Source organism: Saccostrea echinata, unplaced genomic scaffold, assembly GCF_033153115.1.
Source record: "Saccostrea echinata isolate AGI-Se365-2 ecotype Australia unplaced genomic scaffold, CSIRO_AGI_Sech_v1 ptg000030l, whole genome shotgun sequence".
Lineage (NCBI taxonomy): Eukaryota > Metazoa > Mollusca > Bivalvia > Ostreida > Ostreidae > Saccostrea > Saccostrea echinata.
In genome coordinates this window covers 22,841,085-22,867,184 of record NW_026889779.1, presented here as the reverse complement: position 1 = coordinate 22,867,184, position 26,100 = coordinate 22,841,085, and the positions used below count along the sequence as shown (strand labels likewise).

General features: G+C 34.3%; 2 protein-coding genes across 3 annotated transcripts; one reads left to right on the top strand and one right to left on the bottom strand.

Annotated features, from left to right (window-relative positions):
* The first annotated feature begins 9,728 nt into the window (after positions 1 to 9,728).
* On the top strand, positions 9,729 to 15,000 carry LOC133196559 (uncharacterized). 2 transcript variants are annotated; one of them, XM_061332428.1, is made up of 2 exons: positions 9,729 to 9,787; positions 13,799 to 15,000. In XM_061332428.1, exon 2 carries the CDS (start codon positions 13,821 to 13,823, stop codon positions 14,832 to 14,834), a length of 1,014 nt encoding a protein of 337 aa, XP_061188412.1. In that variant the 5' UTR covers positions 9,729 to 9,787; positions 13,799 to 13,820; the 3' UTR covers positions 14,835 to 15,000. The 2 variants fall into 2 exon arrangements, with proteins under 2 accessions (XP_061188412.1, XP_061188411.1); XM_061332427.1 differs by having other exon boundaries at positions 9,753 to 9,791.
* Positions 15,001 to 16,244: 1,244 nt separating this feature from the next.
* LOC133197543 (inhibitor of growth protein 5-like) lies at positions 16,245 to 26,095 on the bottom strand. Its single transcript, XM_061333628.1, has 7 exons — positions 26,033 to 26,095; positions 25,577 to 25,648; positions 22,485 to 22,651; positions 22,121 to 22,232; positions 21,446 to 21,530; positions 19,529 to 19,688; positions 16,245 to 18,378 (listed from the first exon to the last, which is right to left on the bottom strand). Exons 1-7 carry the CDS (start codon positions 26,067 to 26,069, stop codon positions 18,277 to 18,279), a joined length of 735 nt encoding a protein of 244 aa, XP_061189612.1. The 5' UTR covers positions 26,070 to 26,095; the 3' UTR covers positions 16,245 to 18,276.
* Between the last annotated feature and the right edge of the window lie 5 nt (positions 26,096 to 26,100).

Genomic DNA, 26,100 nt, shown 5'->3' with positions numbered 1-26,100 from the left:
GGTATCGTGCTATTGAAAATGATTATGTAATTTCAAAACAAAAGGTGATGCTTGGTAACATTGATGGAAGTTGTTTAGAAAATTTTCTTATCTTGTTAGGAAAAAAGTACTTGTATCACTCAAGATCTCAATGTACAATACCTAAATTTACAGAAGCAATTAAAACATTTTTAAGTATTATAGAAAAATTGAAAAATATTGTGAAAGTAACTTTCACTGTAAAACTAAAATGTATAGTAAATGGGCAATGTTTGATTTGATTTGTTAATATAAGAAATTCTAATTAGTATAACTATAGCTATAATATTGAACAGTTGTTTTTTTTTTTTTTTGGGGGGGGGGGGGGGGAAGGTGCACAGTGAGTGTATGGATGTGTGTGGGTGTGGGTGTGTGTGTACATATATGTCTGTGTTGTTTGATCTTATGTTTATGAAAACTTTTTTAAAAATAAAGCATTAAAAAAAATAGATGTCTTCCAGACCAGATGTCTTTCATGGATTACTGCATAATTCGTCCAAGGGTCATCAGCAACGAAGAGCTATCGAGGCCACTTTCACTAGAGATCAGTAGGAGGAGATGGAAGTAGATGGACATGTTTTCAGGATACACCAAAACTCCACCCCTAAGAGATGGGATGAGATGGACTCCTGCAGGGAGGAGAAATACGGAGATCTAGAGAAACGGGAGATGCTTCAACAAAATGAAAAGGAAAGGCAGTAGGTGGAAATGGGAACAGATCCAACTTTAGTCCCAGGATGTCTCTGATAAAGGCCTTGTATGTAAAGCACCACTCAGGGGGGAAAAAATGAATCTGAATAACAGTGTGTGCATGTTTCAAATTACCTTTAGGCCTCGTGCTGTATGCTCAAAATATGGTATTGTTGATGCCATCTATAGATGTAACTTAGCTCTATCGTCAAAAAAAAAAAAAAAAAACGGTCACGGTAGCCTAGTGGTACCGGGGCCGGGATTCAATTCTCCCTGCGTCATACCTATACATCTTATAAGACGTAATCATAGGTAGTAACTGTTCATTTGCCAAACGCCCAGCACTAAAGGTGTAATCACGGTCTTTCGGATGAGACTTTAAAAACCGTGGACCCGGAAGTGTCACAGCAGGCGTTGGTACGATAATAAAGATCTCTCACTGCTCAATATGGCCGTAAGTGCCGAGTATAACTCTTAAATTTGCAGCCCTTCACTAGTATAAGGTGACGTCTCTATACGAGTAAAAAAAATGGGCCTGTTTAAGATAACTATCTAGAGTGCGCTGCTGGTTGCACACGAGTATTAAATGTTGCTATAATTATTATCAAAATTGCGAAACTTTAAGTAAATGTAGCTTAATTTAATCAGATTGATATTTCATCTATGTAAAACAATACTTTCTATATATTTTCGTACCAAAATACACATGGCTACCTACAAATGCAAGCACGTTTACCGTCATCGAAGTCGAATGGGTGCCTGTAAATGACGGGAGGACCTAACCACCCCTCCTTTAATGTAGCATACCAAAGCAAGCTTAACTAATGATGACTGATTAAAACTTTATACTGTAACATACGATTCCAAAACAAAACAGAATACTAGTACATTGTTACTTTTATAAACAATTTCTACTAATGCTTTGGGTATTGAAATCATAATACACAAGCAATCAGAGCTTTGCACAAACGAATTGACCGTCTGGATTTTTTTCGTCACAGGAATCGTCAACATCAGTTGACCTCTTTTAATCATTATTAATTATCTTGAAAAAGGAAGAATTTCTTGAATCTTCTTTATCGTCTTTCATGTCTTTAAATAATCAGAGAATCCGTTGCGAGGACTACATTTGTTCAGCAATGTTCAGGTGTTGATAATTTGTCTCGTTTCGGTTGTCTTCAAAGGATTTTTCTCACTGTAACGTCATCTTGAACCTCTCTTCTCTTTGCATACGTCGATCTTATTTTTTTTTTGTTTTGTGATCTTTAACGGATATTCTCTTGTCAACCATCGCTAAAGTAGTATCTTATTTGACTCCTTATCAAGTTTTCTTCTTGTTTTCTATGCAAAGGTATACTTTACAATGGACTATTAGCATAATGGTAATTCTTTTCTAAAATTCTCTCTCTCTCTCTCTCTCTCTCTCTCTCTTGGACAAATTGGAATGTCAAGTAAATTGAAATGCTTGCAAAGAAAAAAAGAATATGCTGCCCTCCATTCGGATATTCTTTTATTAAGTGACCCTTTGGTTTCCAAGGCATAAACAAGTCCGCAAAGTTCAACTTTCACTCCTGGAATCAGATCAGTCTTTTAAATGCTTCTCCGTGATTCTCCCCCACTGTAAAGTTGTGTTTTGTAAGATATTTCTGCGAGGTTATGTTATTTTTAAATAATTTGGTATGAAAATCCCTACACTTTGGTCATGCCAAGAAGACCTTACTTTACTGACTTACATTCTTAAGAATTTCAGATTCATGGATTGCGTTGACTTTTAAAGATTGATCTGCTGAATATCCTTTTCGGACAGTCTCTTTAACATGCACTTGCTTCTTCCATGTTCTAATCATGCTCAACTTGATTTGATTTCGTTACGGATATCACCAACACCTTTGAGCCTTTAATTTTAAAGTCCTCTATTAGTGTGCTTTGATACACTTCTGCCGTCGCTGATTGTTGGGAATGCTATGCCTTCCTTACAGATTTTCTACGTCAAATATAATCTACATACACAGATTATGAATATATTTTTAGGTTTTATGCCTTCCTTACAGCTTTTCTACGTCAGCTTTACAAATATCCACACAGAACAGGATTATTTTTTAGGCTTTGGGGGTTTCCAAACCAGAAATTGTATCCCTCTATGTGGTTGTGGTTTCATTGAGTCATCGACATTGATGTTAATATCATGTTGTAAATTTTGAATTTACTACGGGGAGGTAAATGCAAAATTTACAAGTTATCATGTTGTAAATTTTGCATTTACCTCCCCCTAGTAAATTCAAAATTTACAACATGATATTAACCTGCTTATGTTTTCAATCCCATTGCGTACTCGGGTACTTTTTGTCACAAAATTTAAAATTCTCTTAACACTTCACTCAGGTAATCTATTTCTCGTAAGGCTTTCAACTGCACACAAGTATCATATTCAAATAAACAAACACATTCCCCTTGGCAACGTCCGCAATTTCATTTTCGTCTTGTTTTCGATTGTTGCTTGGAACTTTCCATTGTATCCGGAGTGGTTTGAAGCCATTGGCGAACTCACGAATATATATATATCTGCCCTCCGTAAATTTACTTCCTCTTTTTTTCGTTTCTCAAACGGTTTTAATCGCCTACACATTTATGCTTGGGCGTCATTGGTACCCCATTAATTTCACCCTTGATGCACGATTATCTCTTGGTTGTAGAATTTTGGTTGAGAGTCTTTGTAACATTCCTTTAACTTTTTAATTGCTTCAGTTATTTTGGTTTACATCTCATGATGATCGTTGTCTTGTTCCTTGCTCTGATAGTACAATATGGTCAGTTTTGTGACAGGTAATTGCCTGACGCCACGTGCGTCAGGCAGTATAAGGATTAATATTTCAGGGATCCGAAACTAAGCGATCATTCTTAATGAACTAGATTTTCTGCAAGCTGATTTACATCGGAATTTGTTACCTGCATTTAAACAAATACAGATTGCAGAAGAAAGAATCATATAACTGCTGCAAAATAATGATGTGTTTAATTCCTTCAATTTTTTTGCATGCACATATTTATTCTTTGCGATTCTTTGTACGAACATGTCCGTGTAACATTTTTTCTGCGTTTCTAAACTACTGGATCAGTCCATTTGCCTTCTACAAAAGGGGTGACACAATCATTTCGCGCCAAGTGTCACATGTAAATTATCTTCGCGCCTTTTTCTTGGGTTGTTCTATTGAATGGGTGTGATAACTTCTACGGAAATAAAGTTTATTCTTTTAACATGATTCTTAAGCTCCAGATTTTTTATTAACAGTAAATTTTATCTCATTTTTTAAGAGAACACATTGTATATGGACAAGCAACACTAAAGCAATGAATTTGCTGATTATTCTTACTATTTATTCCATAAGTGGACTAGTCTAATCATAAACAAACTCCCTCCACCCAGTAAATGGGACATCCCTTCTTGATTCTGTTTTCCACCTAGCCTTTCTTTCAACATTACATTTATTAATAATGTACGTTACAAGGTAAGGGTTTTTTTTTAAAAAAGCTAAGAAAGTCAGCGAGTTGCATATTATTTCATGCTTTGTGAGGAACAAGGGTTTCCTTTTAATACAGTGACAAGAGTGTAGGTCAGTACCCGTAGCGGAATGGGCTTCACTCCCGTAAGGTTCTGAGTAAAGAATCGGCAAAATGAAGAAGACACCAAGATCTGTAATGGTTTTCATTTCATAAAAAACACATTATTTTAATTATGAGAAAGGTCCTGAAATCGATTGAAAAGAAAAACTAACAATTTCAAAACTGTATATAAAGATGTATTTTAAATTCATTTATAATACATGTATATAGTAAGACCATCATCGCGTGAGTTTTGTCCGGGGGGGGGGGGGGGGGTATTAGTATCTTGTTTTGCGCTAGCTATAAACATGATAAAGTGTACAGGTTATTTACTTTGAGTTCTAGAGTAGCATTGAAGCATTTTTGTCTCAAACACTTCAAGACAACTTTCGCAGTTAAAACTGTTCATAATTTACTTCGTCGTCGAGAACGACGGAAAACAGACCAGTCTATAAATAGAGGCCGTCTCATCAATCTATCACTGACCATGAAGAAGTGCGCCATCTAGTAAGAGAGTACATGTAATATGAATTTCTTTAAAACGAATCATCTAAGTAAACTATTTTCCCAGATTTATCAGTGGCGGATCCAGGAATTTCATAACGGGAGGGCGCAGTAGAAGGCATGGGGTCTGGGGGGCTGTATTGAAACCCCAGTGGGTCCAGAGCAAAGCTCTGATTCGCCCCCGGAAGCTGACGAATTCTTACAAATAAGAGGTGTTTTTTCCTTGATTTTAGGATAATGAACATATAAGTTCTACATACAAAAAATTCAAACGGGGGGGGGGGGGGGGCACGCCCGGCGCGCCTGTGCTGGATCCGCCTTTGATTATAATCTACGCTATAGCGCACTTGCAGTTTCATCCCAACGTAACTAGTCAGCCCGTGGGCTTACTAATAAATGACCAAATAGTGGCATGTCTCAGATATTCCTTAATCTGTAGTATTTGGTTATGAAATTTGAGAAAGTCAACTGTACATCTTGTATAATGAAGTATCGCAACTATGTCGCTCCTTGATGACGGAAACGTTTAGCACCTCTCCTGCATATACGTTCCATAGATATTGATTGATTAGTCAGGCAAGCTTTTTGAAAAGCTATTACTTGTACAAGTCTTAATGTTTGCTGGACACTGTTCGTTTAGCTGTTTCTACGTTTCCTCAATGCATTCACTTCTTCGGTACTTCGTCAGACTAATTTCGCTTGTTTGTTCTATCCGCGAGAACTCCATTAATCCCTCTAGCTCTGGAGGATCACATATATGTATGAATCCTATCTTTAGGTCAGTTCATAACTTCATTAGTCCTGCTGAGCTGCATCCTTGAATTTTAAGTGCATGATTTAATTACTTCTTTATTTTCGGAAATCCATAGCTAACTTTCTAAGTTTTGTGTGAAGTGAGTCAATAGTTTCTACAGGCTTGTTTAGACTGTCTGAATTTATGAACTTCGAATTCTGTGTTCTTCCTAGGTACAAAGTACTCGGTCTTCCACATTGCTACCGCCGTGTCATTAATTATTGCCTGGGACGAGGGGCGTCAGGCAGTATAAGAAACGAAGCAGCTAAGTGAGCTAGAATTTTTGCAAATTTTTTAACAAAAACACCTTGCAGAAGAAAGAATCATATTACTGAGGCAAAATATTGATGTGTTTATTTTCTTCATTATTTTTGCATGCAACTGTTTATTCTTTGCGAATCCCTATACGGACATGTCCGTGTAACAGTTTTCCTGCGTTTCTAATCTATTTGGATTAGTCTATTTGTCTTCTACGAAAGGGGTGACACAAACACTTCGAGCCAAATGTCAATTACACACATGTATCTTCGCGCCTTTTTCTTGGATTTTTCTTTTGAAAGGGTGCACTTCCATGGAAATCTTTTAACCTCATTCTTAAGGTTAAAGGTTCTTTTTAACTACAAATTTCATCTCTTTTTACATCGTAACATAACATATACGACGTCTCTACATATGAGTGAAAAATACTCGAATGGGACGTTAAGCAATCAATCGATCAATGTTTAATCTTCAAACATATTAACATATTTACGATCTTTTTTTTCAACAGACTCCACCTCGAATGGGACTTTAAACACTATACAATCAATCGATCAATCTTTAGTCTTCAGACATATATTTACGATAATTTTTTTTTCAACAGACTCCACATAAACAAGAGAAATTGTGTTCAGTTTTACTTTATAATGATAGTCTTTTGTCAACATTTGGTCAACTGGTTTGATACATTTTGCCCTGCATCTAATACTGTGAAAATTTCATCATGCACGTTCATATATGTCCTTACTTCTTATACAGGCCTTAGGACGCGGCGGGCGGGAGGGGGGGGGGGGTTGGCTGTCCCCAATTTTTATGAGTATAGTCATTTTGATATAGTGTTACAGTTTAACTATGTAAATTGTCATTTTGAAGCTGCTTGCCCCCCTCACACTTTTTGTTGCTGCACGGTTAAACACAGACAAATTTTAGCAATTAAAAAAATGTGCCGAGAAGAGTTACAGAACCCCCCCCCTCCCACACACATACACTATGAAAGAGGATTTTCGAGTTTGGGCAGCCAGTTTACTTTTTTGGTTTGTCAATTTTTTGGGGGGCGAGGTACCCCCCCCCTTTGAAAAACGTTGCCATAGGCCTGTTATATTAAGTTCATGAAAAAAATTAAATAATTGCATTGTCTGAGGCAAGTTTTTTGAAAGACTATTACTTGTCTTCATAAATGTCGTAACGTCTCGAAGATTAAATCGTTCCCCATCTTTCCAGTATATAAAGAAGCTTGATCTTGTGGTACTGAACATAAGTGAGATACTGGTAGTCTTATCCGAATTAATTGACCGAAATATATCAAACGGATACCATACATAGTGGACAGCGTTACAAAACTTAGAGAGCTACACCGATATTTTAGATATCAATGAATTAAAAGTAAACCGAATTTATTCAATTTGGAAATCAACAAATTTAATGTTTTCTGTGTTGTCTGATATACCAAACCCATTAAGGTATAGTGCAAATGTGAGTTCGTCTCTTTTATTAGGAATTGTCACAGTGATTCGTTCAGTAAGTCATGTGGATTGTGTTCACAGTGTGTTATACGGATTGCAAAAATGTACCATAAAATATTATACATGTACCTGTAATTATATACTAGTACTTGTATTATGAATCTCCTACTTTTGTTGTACATTCTCCGAAAACTTTATAAAATTCGACTGCATCGTTTTTGCGTTATTAAATCCCAAACATGTCATCGTTGTCGCAACATTTTCGACGTTATTCTATTGAATTCTATAGGGAAAACGTCATTTTTGACTCGTTTTCCAGAAAGATTTCTTTTCGAAAAATCTCAGTAACTCTTAAATGGTGCAGACGAAATTGTTTCCCTTTTGGTCATTTCACACAGAGATGATTTCAGATAAATCTATGTAAAAAAATTAATATGTCTTCGAGTTAGTTTTCTCGTAATTTAAATGGGAATAATTGCTTTTACATTGCAAAATGTAACATTTTTAAGAATGACGTTATAAACTATCACGACGTCACGCTTGACGTCGTGAATACGGTCCGATATAAAGTGCAGAAAAACAAAAAGAAAGAAAGAAATTAATGTTTATATATGTTCAATGTAAAATTCATATTTAAAATGATGTATGAGTTATTTAACAGATGTATCTTGTCTAAAACACCTTGTTTAAGTTGTAACTAAGAGGGGAGAAAGAGAGAAGGCTGGGGGGGGGGGGGGGCTTGCAGTTGCAGTAGTCCTAGCGTGATTCAGAAACAGTGGGGGAGCGAATATTAATTAGAGAATCAAATTAGAAAAAAAAGTTCAAAATTTTCTGACAAGTAAGACAATGGGTAATCGCCAAAACGTTAGGGAAGAGAAATGGTGAGTGATTAGGTACAACTATTATTCAGGAGCAAATGTGGTAGAGGATGAGGGAAATAATCTTTTTTTCAACAAATACATATCTATTCTCTGTCGAGTTAAAATGTTACATGTCCAATTTTCTCCTTAAATCGAAGACTAATTTTCGTTTCATTTTGCTTGATATAAATCCTAAATAAGTAATCTTAACGAGCAACAGATGAAGTGCTAATAAATAGACTTTTTCTTAATATTCAATACTGATCAACGAAGTCTAGACCCCCAACACACTTGTATTTTAGATGTAAATTTCCGATTCCTGTGATACGTATATCAAGTGCTTTCAAATTACCCGCGTATAATGCTTATACGAGTACACAGGCCGCATACAACTGCTCTTTTAACAGGATGTCGCTGTGGTATCACCACATGTCGTCATGCAGTGTTTTTCCAAATAAACCCCATTCTGTTGGTAATTAAAAAAAAAGATACCAGGAACTACTCATGTTTTGTATGAGAAGATCACAATTTTTCACCGAACCTTGTCATTTCTTGAGCGTCCGATTCTTCATTCTCGACACCGTTCGATATTGTCAAAGTATTTGCAAAACATGGTGTTATCATATATTTTAAAAGAATTTAGTCTTTGATGAGCGTTTCTTTTAAAGATACCAAGATACACAGGAACAAAGGATGCAATTTTAAGTTCGGGGGGGGGGGGGGCACAACCTAACAGATACAGACAAGTTTAGGCCCGTAGCAACGGATTCAAAAGGGGGGGACCTAAAAGATAAACCTAATAAGCTGTCCAAATCCTGGATTTGCCAAGCTCGACCTAACAGCAACAAAATGTGTGTGTGTGTGTGTGGGGGGGGGGGGGGGGGGGGTGATCAGCACCTAAATGAAATGCACCTAAAGGAAAAAATACTATAGCAGAATACTATACTCAGAAAAAAGTGGGTGACCCCCCTCCCGCGTTCTACGAGCCTGAAGCAGACATTGTTGAGGGGGCACAACCGCAAATTAGCTCTGTTTTCTAACATTATAATAATTTTCATGTACTGATGTACTGGCAATATTATCGAGAGGGACAACTGTAAATTAGCTCGATTTTCTAAAGTTATTTATATATATTGAAAAAAATTATGGGGGCACGCCCCTCCTCAGATTCATACCGAATTAATATCCCTTTTTTCTTTAGCATGAATTCCTCATAAGTCTGCCAGCAATCTTTTTTAATCAGGCGAAATATCAATCACACAAGTACCTCTAGCTCCGAGAAGCTGTTATTTTGGAGCTTTAATTCCTTCGTCGCAATACTTTTACGTTGTTCAAATCTTTTTATGATAATAGATGTATCTAAATCTAGTTAAACCTCACTGCCTTAGTTCTCTATACATATCTGTATTTTCAGGACAATCAAGTAATAAAGAATTTCTTTCACGAGTGTGCCATGGTACATATTAATAAATCAATCAGATCTACTCCAATCCATGTACGAGTTATTTAAATATTTCCTGAGTTGTGACGAGAAATTAAAGAATTTTGAAAATTTATAAGAAACTGTCTACTGGAACTTTCTAGATAGCTGAGTTTCTGTTGTAGGTAATGTTGCAAAACATCAAGCTCATTTCGAAACCCTTTTTTATTAAAATATGCACTTGCAGCCCGCATCTGTAATATTTTTGTAAGTGTCGAAAAGAAAGTAAAATAAAATTGCAGACTACCGTGGGGAAAACTGAGAATTTGTAGCTGCTAGGTTATATAAAAGATCCAAAAAATATATTTTTCATAACATTTTGCAAAATTTAAGCACACAGTCACATATATTATGATTTAATTTAATATCAGGTCCAGCACAATCTCTTGATTTAGCTATATAGCTTGATTTAGCTATATAGCTTTATCAAGCTATTAACTAGCTTAATAAAGCTATTTATATGTAGTTTTTCACAAAAATATTTTTTTGTGAGATATAGACAAAACGTCTGAAGTATTTGACTATTTATACGTGTACTATGAGCTTTCAAAAAAGCAATTTGTCATTGAAGTATTGCTACTTTAACAAGTTTCCTCACGTAAAATTAAGTTACCTCACCAGGCATTTGTGCAAGATACCAGATGATGCTATTTACTATATAATCCTATTGGAAATCACTAGCATTGCACCACTAGCATCACACTTTCTTTGCTTCTTTACCTACTACTTAGACATTTTGAAAACAGTTTAAAAATCACAAGACATTAATAATTATGATTAATTTGTTGTATATCATGAGGAGATACAAAACAGATATTCGAGCAACGTGTTGTTAGACCTTAAGCAAAAGATGTATTTCCATTGTTTGGAGAACTGTACACTACCTTGTGTGTGTTGAGGCATGGATAAGTATGATTTCTTCACATTGTACTGAATTATTACAAATCAATTATTGTCGCCCACGTGGCGCAGTGGTTAGAGCATCTGCTCTAGAGTCACAGAGTAAGGAGTTGATCCTTACATCGCGGGTTCAAATCCCACTGTGAGACATGGAGACCGGTCCTTCGGATGAGACCGTATAAACCGAGGTTCCTCACTACTCAATGGCCGAGTATAGGACAAAATTTGCAGCTCTCCACCGGCAAGTGGTGGCGTCTCCATATGAGTGAAAAATTCTCGAGAGGGAAGTTAAACAACATACAAACAAACAAATCAATTATCTTGTTGACCATAATTGGCCTCTGCTCAGCCTTTTTAATTTAATCAAGAAGTACTGTGTGGTCACAAATCATTTGCCCCAAAACTTTAAAAACTTTGAGTATAAAGTCTCCCAAAATGACACAATTTGATTAGCGATATTTACATGCATTGTTTTCAGAAGAGTTCAAGGTAGAATACTATTGCTGCACCAAGGTGCGAAAAAATAAAAAATTTCAGAAAAAAGTGTGATAGAATAGCTAAATCAAGCTATTCTGAATAGCTTAATAAAGCTATATAGCTAAATCAAACTATATAGCTAAACCAAGAGATTGTGCTGGACCTGATTATATGTGCACAGTGACATTTCACACGATGTGCAGGTAGATAGCATATTCTATCGTTAAAATTAAAATGATATATGTCATATGGACCCAGTGAGGGTCTGTCCGAGACACAGTTGGATTATTCTAACTAAAATAGTTATGTTAGCCCCCAAGGGATGAAATATTTACCGACGTGGAACATTTTTTTTTTGTCCCAAGGGGGAAGGGGGGGGGGATGTTAAACATAATGTCTGAAAACACGGTCAATAATTGTTATGTTATATGAAAAACAAAACAAATCAATAATCTGATTAATAGAGTATTTTGATTTCATTCATTAACATTCAGCAACTCATTTGTATTCAATGCATTATCTGCATGTTAATTATATGTTTTTTTGGAAGTCGCAGTGGTATCATTATGTCACTAAAGATCAATCTACTAATCGGAATCAAAATCAATAATACTTTTGGAAAACTTTTTTGCAGGTCAGTAATAAAAATTAAATGACTGTCAATATTTTTTGGCGGAGGTAACATCAACTATGTTTCATAAAGACTATTCTTTACCAATTATAACAATATATTAAATTCTATTATGGGACCGTTTGGATGAGTGCAGTTGCACCATAAAATCCTTTGTAAATTTGATCCGTCTCTAGACTTTGACGTCATACGATGTCATATGTATATAAATTGCATTTCCGTAACTAAGTGTAAATAGGCTAATAGTGCAATATTTGAACAAAAGGAATTTTAGGTAGATGCAATTATTTTTTTTATTTCATTTAAGCTCTCTACAAGAATTAAATCTTCACGATAACTATGAGTCTGTTATATTCACCATTATCACATTCAATGCTGGTAGGAAAGGAATTCTGGGTAGGTTTCACACAAAAATATTCAAATTTTCTTTGTTCTTATATATTTATTATACCCCCGCAAATGAAGTTTGGGGAGGAATCACCTTGTCTGTCTGTCTGTGCAAACGTGTCCTGTCCATATCTTTCTTACGGAGGAAGAATCTCCTACTTCACACAAAGAATGTTCATGACCTGAGGGTGTCTCATGACCTTGACCCAAGGTCATTTGGGCAAGTTCAAGGTCACTGAAAGAAAAAGTTCATAATTCGTGTCTGGTCCATATCTTTCTTATGGATAAACTTGGTTAGTTCCCATTTTTCACAAAGATTGCTTAGGACCTGAGGGTGTGTCATGACCTTGACCCAAGGTCATATGAGCAGTTCAAGGTCACTGAAAGAAAAAGTTCATAATTCGTGTCTGGTCCATATCTTCTTATGGATAAACTTGATGAGTTCCCATTTTACACAAAGATTGTTCATGACCTGAGGATATGTCATGACTTTGACCCAAGTCATTTGGGCAAGTTCAAGGTCACTCAAAGAAAAAGTTTATAATTCGTGTCCAGTCCATATCTTTCTTATGGATAAACTTGGTGAGTTCCCATTTTACACGAAGATTGCTTATGACCTGAGGGTGTGTCAATATTGGTAGGGGACACCTACATGCTAGCTTGCTTTGGATTTAACACTATTAAACACTTGCATTATGTTTTGCAAGGAGGCCGTCATTGCTGAAACTAAAACTTAAACTGGATCCATTGATGGAAATTGGGGGAAATTCCGGAAAAAATATGAAAATTGCCAAAAAAAAGTTTAGGGTCGGGGGTATAAAATAGGGAAGGTCGGGTAACCGGAACCACACATATTTTTTTATTTGGCCTAATTAAAAAAATGTTTACTTATTATAAGTACTGATGTTTTATTAGGCTTTGCGCCTTAGTTTCATTCATTAAAAAAATTTAATGAGCAATTACCAGTAAATTTTCACTCTAAATGTTTAAACAAATTGTGAACACTTCTTAGATCCATCAAATACTAGTATTAGTGACTTGGCACCTTCTCTGAAAATGGGGGGGGGGGGGGTATTTGTCCCTTTAGGACAGTTCTAGTTTTTATTGAGCTCACTTTGCGAGCGGCACTTTACGCCACTCACTATTAATAATTCTACTTATCTGTGAAGCCAAGGATGAAAATCTTTTCAAATCAATTTGTAACTCTAACTTTGAAATGTGTAAGATAAAAAAAATATGTCATTATGGCCTACCTTTTTAAGGCAAAATATCTTAAATACTATGAATAATTGCTTAAAATCACCAAACTCTGTGCTGAAAGAGTTTTCTTTCCCTTTAGTATATACATCCCTGATACCCCTCTATATTTTCAACACTAATTTAAATAGCTTCTGAAATGTAGGGTCACCAAATCTAGAGAGCAGATGCACAGGGATGTACGTGTCAACCCAAAAGGTCATAGTGACCTACATTTTAAATTTTATCATTATTCTTTTTCAAATCTTTTTAGCCTTGATTTGAAAACTGATGTGTAGGATATTCAATTATCAAATCCTGTCAGTTGACATGCCATTGGACCTCCAGGTATGATGACCCAATTTAGGGTACATCTAAGTCACAGTAACTGTATTGTGCAGTTCACATCAAAAAAGTAATTACAGGCCCTTAGGCCTTTTATCATATATCTAATTACAATAATTTCTTTTTTGGAATCAAAATTCTTGTTAACATTTTCAGTAGGGTGCCAGTGACTCATAAGATGAAGACTGTCCCCCGATCTCTTCTCCTCCTTGGTGTGCTGACTGCCTTGACTCTGTTTGTCTTCACTTATCTCTCCAAGAAAGCTGATCATTTACAACCACAAGGATCATCCAAGGAAAATATTTCATCTGGAACCAATGACAGGTTAACCAAAATGACAAACAAGACTAATCACGTATTATCTGCAGCAATGAGAATCTCAGAAGGAGGACAGAAAGCTTTGTTAGTGACTCTGGTTAATGATGCCTTTCTGCCTTTCGCCTTCAGCTGGCTGTGTAACACACAGGGTATGGGAATCCACAACCAAGTCCTTTTTATCACAGGAGATAAAGAAAGTGCAAAGAAAATCAATGAAAAATGGCCATCAGTCACTGCAGTTCAGCTGGATGGGGTTCACTCAGGGAACCAGGAGTACAGCCATGTGGGGTACGTAGAAATGATGGTCCGCAGGTCAGAGGTTCTTCTGGAGATCTTGGAGCAAAATATTCCAATTTTTTTGTTTGAAGTAGACTGCCTGTGGATTAAGAACCCTCTTGAAAATCTTCGGAGTTACTCTGATGTTGATATTGTTGTTAATGCGGTGTCTGAGAGAAGTAAAATAATTGCGGGAGGATTTCTATATATGCATCCAAATGAAGCCTCAAAACAAATGTGGAGAGCACTGACTGAACAATTAACAGATTTAGGAGAGAAGATTAAAAACTCACCAGATACACAACTTATAAGTGAGTCAGACAATGACCAGGTATACCTATCTCAACTCCTGTTTTCCAAATATGGAGGGCTGAAGTACAAAATTCTATCCACACAAGATTATGCAGATGGGAAATGGTACAAACTTTCAAAGGAAAAAAGAGAGCAACTTAAACCTTATCTCATAAACAATAACTGGGTCATAGGGAATGCAGCCAAGATAATGAGGGCCAAGGAGTGGGGACATTGGTTTCTGAAGAATTCGGGGGAGTGTGACCAGGAAAGGGTCCAGAAGGTTGTAAGGCAGGGCCTATTGTGAACTGACTGTATGGAAACTACTATACACAAAACACTTATCCTAACTTTTCAGAAATTTTTTCTCTTGGTAATAATTGTACTCTTCTTTTGTTTTCTACACGCATATTCTTAATTCATCTATCAGATAAAATGATTTCATCATGAACAGTGCATATTGTACATTTTAATTATTTGTCAAATTTGAATATTTCTTCTCTAATTTTACAGAAAAATACATCATGTACAATGTACTAAATAGACTTGTCATATTTTTAGCTCTACTGGTCAAAGACCAGAAGAGCTTATGGGATAGTAAAGTGTCGGTTCATCTGTCTGTAAACAGTTTTACAAAATGCTACTCCTACAGTTTTGATCTGATTTCATTATAACTTGGCACACAAGTAGACTACACTAAGATACATAATTCTATATATCTGTTTTTGATTTTGATGAACGGTGTTGCCATGGTTACTAAAAATAGAAATTTCTGTGAAATACTTTCAAAACGCTACTCCTCATACAGTTTGGTCCGATTTCAATATAACTTGGCACAAAAGTAGACAACTTTAAGATACATAATTCTATATATCTTTGATTTCAATGAACAGTGTTGCCATGGTTACTAAAAATAGAAATTTCTATGAAATACTTTCAAAACATTACTCTCCCTACAGTTTGGTCTGATTATAATATAACTTGGCATGCAAGTAGACTACACGAGATACATAACTGCCTTATTTTTTTTTTTTTGGATGAATGATGTTGCTTTGGTTACTAAAATCAAAATTTCTGTAAAATTCTTTTAAAAGGCTACTCCTCCTATAGTTTTATGCTGTTTGCTATAAATCTTGCCACAAATAGAGACTAAACCAAGGATCATTATTCTATTTACATGTACTGCTGTTGCAAAGTTTCAAGTCCAAGTGCAATTTTTCTCTTCCTTAGTTATAAGTTCAAACCAGTAGAGCTACAGTGTCATCAGAGACTTCTGGTTTAAATATTATAGTTTTACAAAATATTTAATCAATATTAAAATAAATTTTTGCCCCTACCCCTTTATTTGTGCCCCTTTCACCTTTTGCAAGCGGCCAAATTCAACACTTTGACCGAGTGTATTTAAAATGGGGCAAAATCATTTGCAAACATGAAAGGGCATAACATGGGGCAAAAGTAACCCTGTTTTCAAGTCTTCCATAGCAAGAAATGCACAAAGTAAAGTGTAAATCAAAGCCCATTGTAGGTAATAAAAACACCTACTTCCTGTATAAGTTTGTAGGTAATAAAAACACCTACTTCCTGTATAAGTTTGTAGGTAATAAAAACACCTACTTCATGTATAAGTTTGTAGGTAATAAAAACACCTACTTCATGTATAAGTTATCATAAAAGAAGTTTGATGAGCATGAAAAAAAGTAAATAATAAAAAAGAGAATTTTCATCTTAGCAATGATTTATTTTGTACAAATAACAATAAAACAATGAATTTTTTGTTTTTACATTTGTGTCAAGATAAAAATGAGGCATTAATTGGATGAAGTGGTTTATGACGCAGATAGAACAAATTGAAGAAACATACATGTACTTTATAAATTGTACATACTATGCTTTTCTGACAGATAGACAGTAGTACACTGGAGCCTCATAAATCCGGAAGCCATTAATCTGGTCGTGTCACATTCAGACGAAATTTGTGGAGAACAGAATAAACAATTGTATCTACCAATTAACATAATTATTAATTTGGTCCGTTTCAGTAATTCAAGCACTGCATTAAATCTGAATGATTTGTTTGTGACCCCAAGTGTCCAGATTAACAAGGCTCAACTGTAAATGTATTTTTAGAATGGGGGTATTTCAGTAATGCCATTGAACAGCATGGAAAGCCCTTAAAACAGGTAAATAAATGTCACCATGGTAGAGTACAGTGTGGCCTAAGTACAACATGATTAACAATAACAAAAAAACTGGAATTAAAAATGCTGTCTACTGAACAATAACAATTAATAATTCTCCAATGAAGTATGATGAGTTGAAACAAATGTGTAATAATTAAGCATGAATCTATGATTTATAATCAAACCACTTTTCCATTTTTTTTCTCCTTTTTCAAATAATAGAATAAATGAAAGAATACTCATGTTAGTCTTTGGCATGAATGGTGGTAAAAATATATGTAACATATCCATGTGCCACAATGCTCACCTGAATCCCATTTTAATTAATTGCAAATGAAAACCCTTGTTGTGGCCCAACTTAGACCCCTTACTGCCACCTAATCCTACCCCAAAGAGCTATGGTTTGAACACATTTGATTACATACTAAATGCACATACATTCATATCAACATGGTCATGTTAAAAGATTCTTCATGAAAATCTTAACCATTAATGTAATCATAACCATTAATGTGGCCCCTTCATGGCCAATATTTACAAATTGAATTTTGTATTTTTGAACTCTATGTAAGAAAATTTTCACACGAGTTTTGTGTATTCTGGCCCAATCAAACTTGAGATTTTGACTGGGCGTACTCCACCAGTAAATGATCCACCCTTAGTTTACTAATTTACGTTCTTCGGAAATAAAACTGAATTCCCTTCAATCAAAGATGCTTTGTGGCAAGTTGCAAACATCCAAGTATGAAGGACAAACTTTGATCAGAAAAGCTCACTTAAGCTTTCGACTTTGATGAGCTAATAATTCAACATTTACTGGTTTCGGCTCACAAGACATGGAAACAATTAATAACAATAAGTGCTTTCTGCCAAAACAAAATTACTATAACATCTTGTTGAAACTGTGAATAATTCATTAAACAACCTTCACTGATGCAGCTTAACAATCAACACAGTGGTCATCATCACTGGCTTACAAAAAATCCATGGAATCAAATACTCCATAGATTCTGTGCACATATTATATTGGTAAAAAGCTTTCAACTGCGAAACATAAACATGAGTCTTGGATAAATTCATAACATTCTTTAGAGAAATCATTCCCCAGTACTTCCTAGATTCAAACATGTGAAAGGTTTACAAAAACAAAAGAAAAAAAGACACATTTGAATGATAAAATGATTTCACCATCCCTGTGTATTATTCATGTTAATGAGTAAAAATTGGAACTGCTTTAGCATGCACTGATATAGGCTCTATTTCTTCACAGTGATGGATATTATTTGACAAAGCAGACTCTAATTAAAAAAAATGTTTAAAAGCAGATTTATCAGATCTTGAGAACAGGTTTGTTCAAAACAATTCCTACTAATATCCAATCTTTATAAAATGTTGATCTTTGATCAAGTGCTGACACAAAATAAATAAAATAACTTATTAAATTATATTTGGTTACACATGCACATCTTTCAGACTGTTTTCTGTAAAAGTAAAGCCTGGCTCTGTGTTGACATGAGACATGCTTCTTAGTTATTCAGCTCTGTATGGACTTAATCTTGTCATATTGGCTCATTTTTTCTTTCTTTCCTCTGTACATCGTGGACAAAACCATTTTCCCTTGGGTTTCATGGTCAGCCCCACACAAGCGAAGTGGAACCACTCAATGGGACACTGTATATTATGTAAAAAAAAATTAACATAATGCATATCAACAGCATCTTTTGGAAGTTAAGGGCTCAACACTCCTCAGATTTTGGATTTGCCAGTTGAATAACCAAGTAAAACCCAAAAGGTTGTCAAAATGGAATTCAGCTTGCCCAAAGAAAAGTGAATCCTAAGAAATATCAACTATGTTTTTCAAACTTGTCATTACTGCAGGACCTGCACAAACCTTGAAATTCCAGTACATGTAATATACAGCAGAAATCCCCCCTCCCCCCAGTATTAACACAAATCTATCATAAAGAAAATTTTATTTAATATCAAGTTGCCCAGACAAAATTTAGTATGGAAATGGTGAGATAACAAATGGAGTTCAGTTCTGTATCTCTAAAATATCCATTACAATTTGTACATAAGAGGATGAGATGTATCTGACTCTTTAGCCTAGAGAGGCTAAAAGTTCCCTCCGAAGTACTAGAACAAAACTAAAACTGACTTCATAATTCTATAAACTAGATGTGTCGTAACGCCATGAATGCCCCCGCAGACAGCCAAAATTTCAAATGCCATATTTAGTTTTAAATTTGTATTTGAACTTGACCTGTATTTTCTGGTAAAATATCTGCACATGCAATTTCAACTTTATATACACACATCCCTACAAAAGTTAACAAGCGAAAACTGAAAATTTCTTATTTTTTTCTAAGTTCAAGGGGAATAACTCTGTCAAAAATAATCGGAGCATGACCAAATTTGAACTTGACCTGTGTATTCCTATGACATATCCATATGTCAAATTTGAGTTGAATGTGTGCAACTGTTGCAGAGATAATGAACGGAAAGTGAATGATGGAACAGGGTAACACTATATGCTCCCGGCCATTTTATGGTGGGGGCGTAATAACTTTTATTCATGAGAGCTTTATTTTTGTGCAATTACCTGAGACACACTATTATTAAAGATAATATATAACAATAAGCAAAATTTGTGAAAATTTTGTCTCGCTTAAAAATGCAAAATACCTACTTTTATCTCGCAAAAATAAGGTTTTGAAAAAAAAAAAGGTAATCTTCAGTATATGTAAAGTACATATGTATGAATACGGAAGTTACTACACTAGGATGAAGTTCCGGACATTAAGAAAGTAAAGGAACTTACATCTGGATTATCACAGCCAATCATCTCGCCATACGACACCTGGTGACAGAGACAGTAGGTCGGCTCATTGGGGTCGACAGGCATGTCAAGGACATCCGAGGGGTGGGTGATGGATAACGTTGACAAGATCGGTATGGATGACACTACCTCTTCTGGAGGACTAAAAAGGTCAAAATAAAATAGATATTACTGGTTACTCATAAATTATATAAAATGCTTTTAAAAAATCAAAATTATAAAAAGTAAAAATATATAAACAGGGTTGTCCCTAAGAACTGAAATAGAAGGGGACATTTAAAAAGTAGAGGGGGATCTGGGGTTCCTCCCCTAATGGGGGGTATAGGAGGAATACCAAAATAACCGGGGGATTACATCATTAAAGGCGGGGAAATTCCTTGGTCCCCGGGTCTTAGGGACAACCCTGTATACATGTTTACATGTATGTATTCACTACCATGCAGTTGAAATATCCTGAATGTAATGTTATTGGCAATGTAAATACTTAAACAATAAAATCTCTTTGTTTGGATACGGGGATTAAGGGTTGCAAAATTGCAGAAAAAATACATAATCCACATAAGCAGTTCATGTAAAGTGGGTGAAATCAATAAAGTATGTAAACTATTGTATCATTGGTCCATAGGTTACATTGATGAAAGAGCCAACTTCTTAAGTAATATTTCTGTGACATACAGATTAACTGGTTTAACCTAGTTTAGAGTTACCGTAATGGATTTAATAAATGGCAGTCAATTTTCATAAGAAACAAGTATTTGAATCAAAAATGCTGCGTTGTACATGTAATTTATGTCTCTCTACATAAAATCTGAAGACAAAGATTTCAAAGCTCACCTCAACAAATGTTGTCGATAAGTAAAGCAAATCTCACACAAAATTTTTCTATTAGAGTGCATCCCAGGATAAATGTCTATGCAAGTTTGGTTTCTGTAGGACTTGTACCTGACTACCTGCTTTAAAAAAACTCATCCAGAGATGTAGATCAAGAAAGCAAGTCTGGTAGTGTCCATCCCTACATGCATCATCCATGCAAGTTTATTCATAAGAGTTAATTGGGGAGAGCTACTTTAAAAACTTTTACCGTGTCACTCATCTGGAAAATGTAAGTCAGATCCAGCATCCGAAGAAAGTCTGGTAGAGTGGATCCCTAGATGCATCATCCAAGAAAGTTTAGTCAAGTTAGGGCTTATAGTTACTTAGGAATAGACCTGCTCTAAAAACTTTAACCTATTCAATCATCAGTAAAATGTCAGTCCCAACATCCGGAGAAAGTCTGGTAGTGAACATATATATATGCATCATGCATGCAAGTTTGGTCTAGGTAGAGCTTATAGCTCCTTGGGAATAAAGCAGCTTCTAAAACTTTAACTTGAGTACTCATGGGCTGGGTTGATGATCCTTATTTCACCATGTTGATCTCATAAGGGGGTAATCCATTGTTTTATTATACCAATATAAGGTGAAACAATTTTTGAAGGCCTAATTTTCTAAATTTGTATATATTTTGATGCCGTTTCCTAATATTGACTGTCAATCGTAGGGGTGGGACTCGCATCTCAGATCAGTAAACACTGATAAAGAACAACTTAAATGTTAAAAAAACCTTGGTGTGTTTCATTTTCTTACATTAGGTTTTTCAGTCTGACAAAATTTATTTCGGTTCTGTGTGTTTCTCGAGTACACAGGACCAAATGTCTTAATTGACTTAAAATTTTCTCGCACAGACTGTGTGACATTAAAAGATTTAGAAAATGAACAGCTTACAAAAAACAGAGTAGCTCAACAGCAAAACAAAAGCATCTGCCAGACAGACAAATCAATCCAAAGACCAGATTGTGACTTGAAATCCAGCTGTCAATTGTAATATGAGAATTTATTCCTTCTTTTTCTCTACACTACCTCTGTTGGCCTTTCTTCTTTTTCTTCTTGGGAATTTCATCATCAAATTCCTCTTTTTTCCTTTTCTTTTTGTCTTTATCTTTGTCTGCACAAGAACAATTTTTCTCAGATTTTTAAGTATAACTCATATTGATTATATATGAACAAATAATGTACAAGGGTTTATCTTAGTGGATTTAGCTAATTTCTCCTTTGGAGCCCAATTGCAGGGGTTTGAAAAAGATAGAACATTTTCAATGCTGTGTTTGCTCCTTATACCATGATAACAAAGACTTATCATCATCTCTACTCATAACACTGATGTACATCTGTGGTGAGGTCAAATAACTGTGTTTGACCAAGCCACATACTTTGGTGAAAAGTGGAAAAATGTAACTTTACTCTAAAGTGTCTAGAGTCTATTTTTACATTTCACACAGTAAAAATTTTCTAAATAGATTAATTTCCATTGGAAAAAAAAAATGTTTGAAAAATAGCAGTGTAACTCTTCTATGTGAGCAATAAGAAAATTTGTTTGTGGTATGTCTTTTTAATTGTACACCAAAATTGTAGATGTTTTCGTAGAAAACGAGTTTAACTAAACAGAAATCACTACTTAAGTGAACTTATTTCAGGAAAGATATTTTAATTTTTGAAGAAAAAAATTGTGTTATTTATCCTTAATTATGCACATACTCTTTTTGCATGAGTCAGAATCAGATTTGAGCTTGGAAGCTGACGTCTTATCTTTCAGATCTGCCTCAAACCTTGCTAAGTCAGCATCTAACTTTCGTATATGTTTGTCAACCTGCAAAAAAGGTGAACTGTTCAGTTTATCATAAAGACTTGGTAAATAAAAGGCATAAAGTCATATACAGTACTAAACATTTTCATTACTCTACTGTAATAATTTTAATTCTTATTACATTTAGATGTGACAATGTATGATCTATAAGATGAAAAATTAACATGTTAGTGAATATATTTAGCCTATAAAGCTGATGGAAAGTATAAGAAAATAATTTAGACCTACAATCTGAAACAATGTAAGAAGCTTTACCATTTCATATGTCTGCATTGCTAACTGTACTTTATCGTCCCCATACTCTCTGCTTTTAGAGAATTTGTTTTCTATTGTTGATAGTTTCTGTGTTCGTTTCTCTGGAGACATTCCTCTTACATTTTTTAAATAGTCCTCAGAGAGATGATCGATGTCCTTTAGTAGGTCTAAAAGATAAAAAAAAAATGTGATATAGAAAACTTACTCAAAGTTCAGATTTACTTTTTCATAACTGGACTATTTGCCTAGAAGTCTATTAGCTTCGACCTAAATCTGTTCTATGTTCTAAAATTCGGAGCAACCTCGAGAAACAAAAATAATCAAAACACAACAAAATCTTTGATTAGGAAAAATGACTAACATTTTTTTCTCAACATATATGCCGAGAAAAAACCTTATGTTCATAGTTGCCACTCTCCAACATGTACAAAGAGGGTCATAACCATGATAACCCTCTTTGAAAAGTAAAAAAATCTGGTAATAAAGTGGAACAACATTCACTACATACCTATTATGATTCAATAAGCATTTGTTTATTGAGTATTATTTTATATAGAAAAAGCTATGTAACTTACAAAGGCAAAATTTGAATATTTCATTAATTAAATTCATTAAATTTATCTCAACCTATATATACATGTAAAGAAAACAATCATTTTCTTAGTTTTCTCTCACTTCAATTTTTTCTGACATGTTGACATTCAGAGCTCTATAAATTGTTTATGGAATAAGTGTAGAGTAGAATTATCTACCAATATATAGCCAACACTGATCAAATTATATCGTTAAATTGGCAGGGCTACAACAATACACTTTCTTCCTTATATGATATATATCATAATATTTGTACCATGATATGATACATATCGCAATATCTTTAATTGGTAATAATTTTTTTTCTCTTTGTATTGAAACAACATATCTCTTCACAAATGAGAAAAATTTATTCATAGTAGCTGTATATCTGTTGTTTATTTAATTATTATTATTTAAATTATTTAACAAATTGAAAGTGATATTAATAATGAAGTACTTCATAATCATTTCTTTATTTAAAATATTCATTTGAATCAATTTATATTTTTAATCCAAACATTATGTAGAGGGAAAAAAAATAATGAAGTCTGAAATTTTGTTTTACATATTGATATTTCTATAAATGTATTGATATGCATATTGTCCTCACAAAGAATCAATATTAGCCATATTTCGATATATTGTCTCATCCCAATAAACTAGGTCCATAGAACAACATCAATGGAACATTTTATCAGAGACATAAAAAACAGTTCGCAACTCTACGAAGTCTTGTGTGATCTCACGTTCCACATTGTTTACTTTTTTTCAAATCTTGTGCAACTTAAACCCCATAAAACTTCAAAATAATCAGGTATAATTTATATTAACAAATGATTCAGGATATTATATTTTCGTAAGTTTCTTTCTCTAAAACAATAACTAAAGAGAAATCTGAAATTGCAACAGGTGACTCTTGGTCGGCCATATCGCCGCAATATTGCCGACTTTTGATCATCAGTGATCATTGACCTCTTTAATTTGCCTAGTTTGCTTGTAAAAATTAATAAAACTTTACAAATCATACACCCATTGGCCTCGGTTGGATACTGGTACTCGGTACCAATACCGTACCGAATAGTTACTTAAAAAAAAACCTGTAAAATACCGTTTCATTTAATACCGGTACTAATAACGATACTTCTTAATCTTTAAAACATTTTAGTTCATTCAATTTGATTTAAAAAATAAACATTCCAAACTTGCTAAAATCGAATTCTCCGCTTTTTGAAAGGGTAGGCTAATTACATGTAACGAAATGGATTCTTAGAAAGATACTTAATTTCGACTGCCGATATTCGAGCTAAATCAATACGTATTTTTTTTTTTAAAAAATCAAAATACATTCACATGAATCTCATTTTAATTTTACAGATAAAAACTGATAATAAATGTAAATTAAAAAGGCAAAATGTCACAAAAAATGTGATCTATCCATTATCTAATGTTTCGTCATTTAGTGCGACCAAACAACAGGGGTCCTGACAACCTGGTGAAGCAGTCAGCCGATATGTGCAAATTAATTTGTTTGGGATTCAATTGATTTGTTTTGTTGATCATTTATTTATTGAAAAGTTGAAATGAAATGTTTATAATTTGAATATTATGAAAAATAAATTTTTATATCCTAAAAGCATGGAACAAAGTTTATAAGCTCATTTTAGATTATATCATTGAAAGGTTAGTGAATGGTAAAAGCACATTTGTTATAAAATGAACCCTCATTCTTATTCATCAATGCATAGTACCGTATCGTTAAAAATACCGTATCGTTTCAAAAATACCTGTATGGTATCGTACCGTTTCATTCTTAACGGTATCCAACCCTACACCCATATATAAAAGAATTAATATAAATTTTACTTTACATTTAAATACAAGCCCAATAAAGAGTTATAGACGACTTTTATAGACGACTTTCACATTTACAAAAGTTATTTCCCTTTGCGGGGTCAATCTGGGGTCAACCTGCGTAAGACACTGTTTTTCCTTTATGACATTACCAACTTTACGGGGCAACATTTTACAAATGAAATCTGCTTAAATATGTTCATTATATTTTTTATGTTGCCCCATACTATGGCAATACAGGAACGAATCAAAATTGTCACATAGTGTTTGAAGGTTGAAAATATTTACAGGTAAGTTACAAAGGATACAGTGAGAAAAATGAGTGTTACGCCGACAACGGGAGATAACTCATAAGAATGTGAAATTTGTCTATTCTTAGGATAATAACAGGACCGTTACATATTTCAGTAAACAAACATGTTAAAGGTGAAGTTGCGAATCAATGCTATTTATGTCTCTGATTTTATAGACTCTAAGTGCAATGTTGTTATATATGTCCCAAATATTAATATGGAGCTGTTCTTCTCTTGTCTGCTGCACTGCTCTGTGTGGAACAAATTCAAATTAATATGGTTACTGGTGAGGTCAAGTCCCTAAACACAAGAGGCACTCTAACCATATGATCCTCTTAGGTCCAGTACCATAAATCTGTTTTTAAATTATACCTTGTGTGCGTTGATCTAAATCTCTCATCAGGTTAAAGTTTCTTTGCAGCTCTGTTGGCAGTGTCTCTAGACCTAAAAAAGGCAGATAACCAACTATAAAATGTATTTTGAGATATTCCCTTTTAAAAAGTTTTGAAATTTGACAGTTCATGTACTTTCAAGAATCTAGAACAAAATGAATTTAGAGTAAAGTTTCTTCTCTAATTAACCGAATAATTACTTAATATTCCTAAAACCTTTCACATTTTCATACACGTAATGTCACTTAATGATTAAAATGTTCGATAATAAGGCACAAGTCATTTCTGGCGCAATTTCTTGAATATCTCTTTGAACAACTTTTAAACGAGAATATGACACTCATTTGCATTCACATATGTAGAATGAAAGATGTTTAGTTCATTACTACTTTAAACTGATAATGTTTTGAATAGTTCTTTTTTATGCCATTCTTACTGTCCAGATAGTGCTCCAGATACATTGCAGTCGCCATGTTTGCAGTGCTCTAATTATAAATATGTCAT

Excerpts from the sequence above, each read along its gene's own strand:
- LOC133196559 (XM_061332428.1), top strand. The coding sequence starts at position 13,821 with ATGAAGACTGTCCCCCGATCTCTTCTCCTCCTTGGTGTGCTGACTGCC.
- LOC133197543 (XM_061333628.1), bottom strand. The coding sequence starts at position 26,069 with ATGGCGACTGCAATGTATCTGGAGCACTATCTGGACA. Across the intron at positions 25,649-26,032 it reads TCTGGAGCACTATCTGGACA|GTCTAGAGACACTGCCAACA; the intron begins GTAAGAATGGCA and ends TGCCTTTTTTAG. Across the intron at positions 22,652-25,576 it reads TTTAGATCAACGCACACAAG|ACCTACTAAAGGACATCGAT; the intron begins GTATAATTTAAA and ends TTTATCTTTTAG.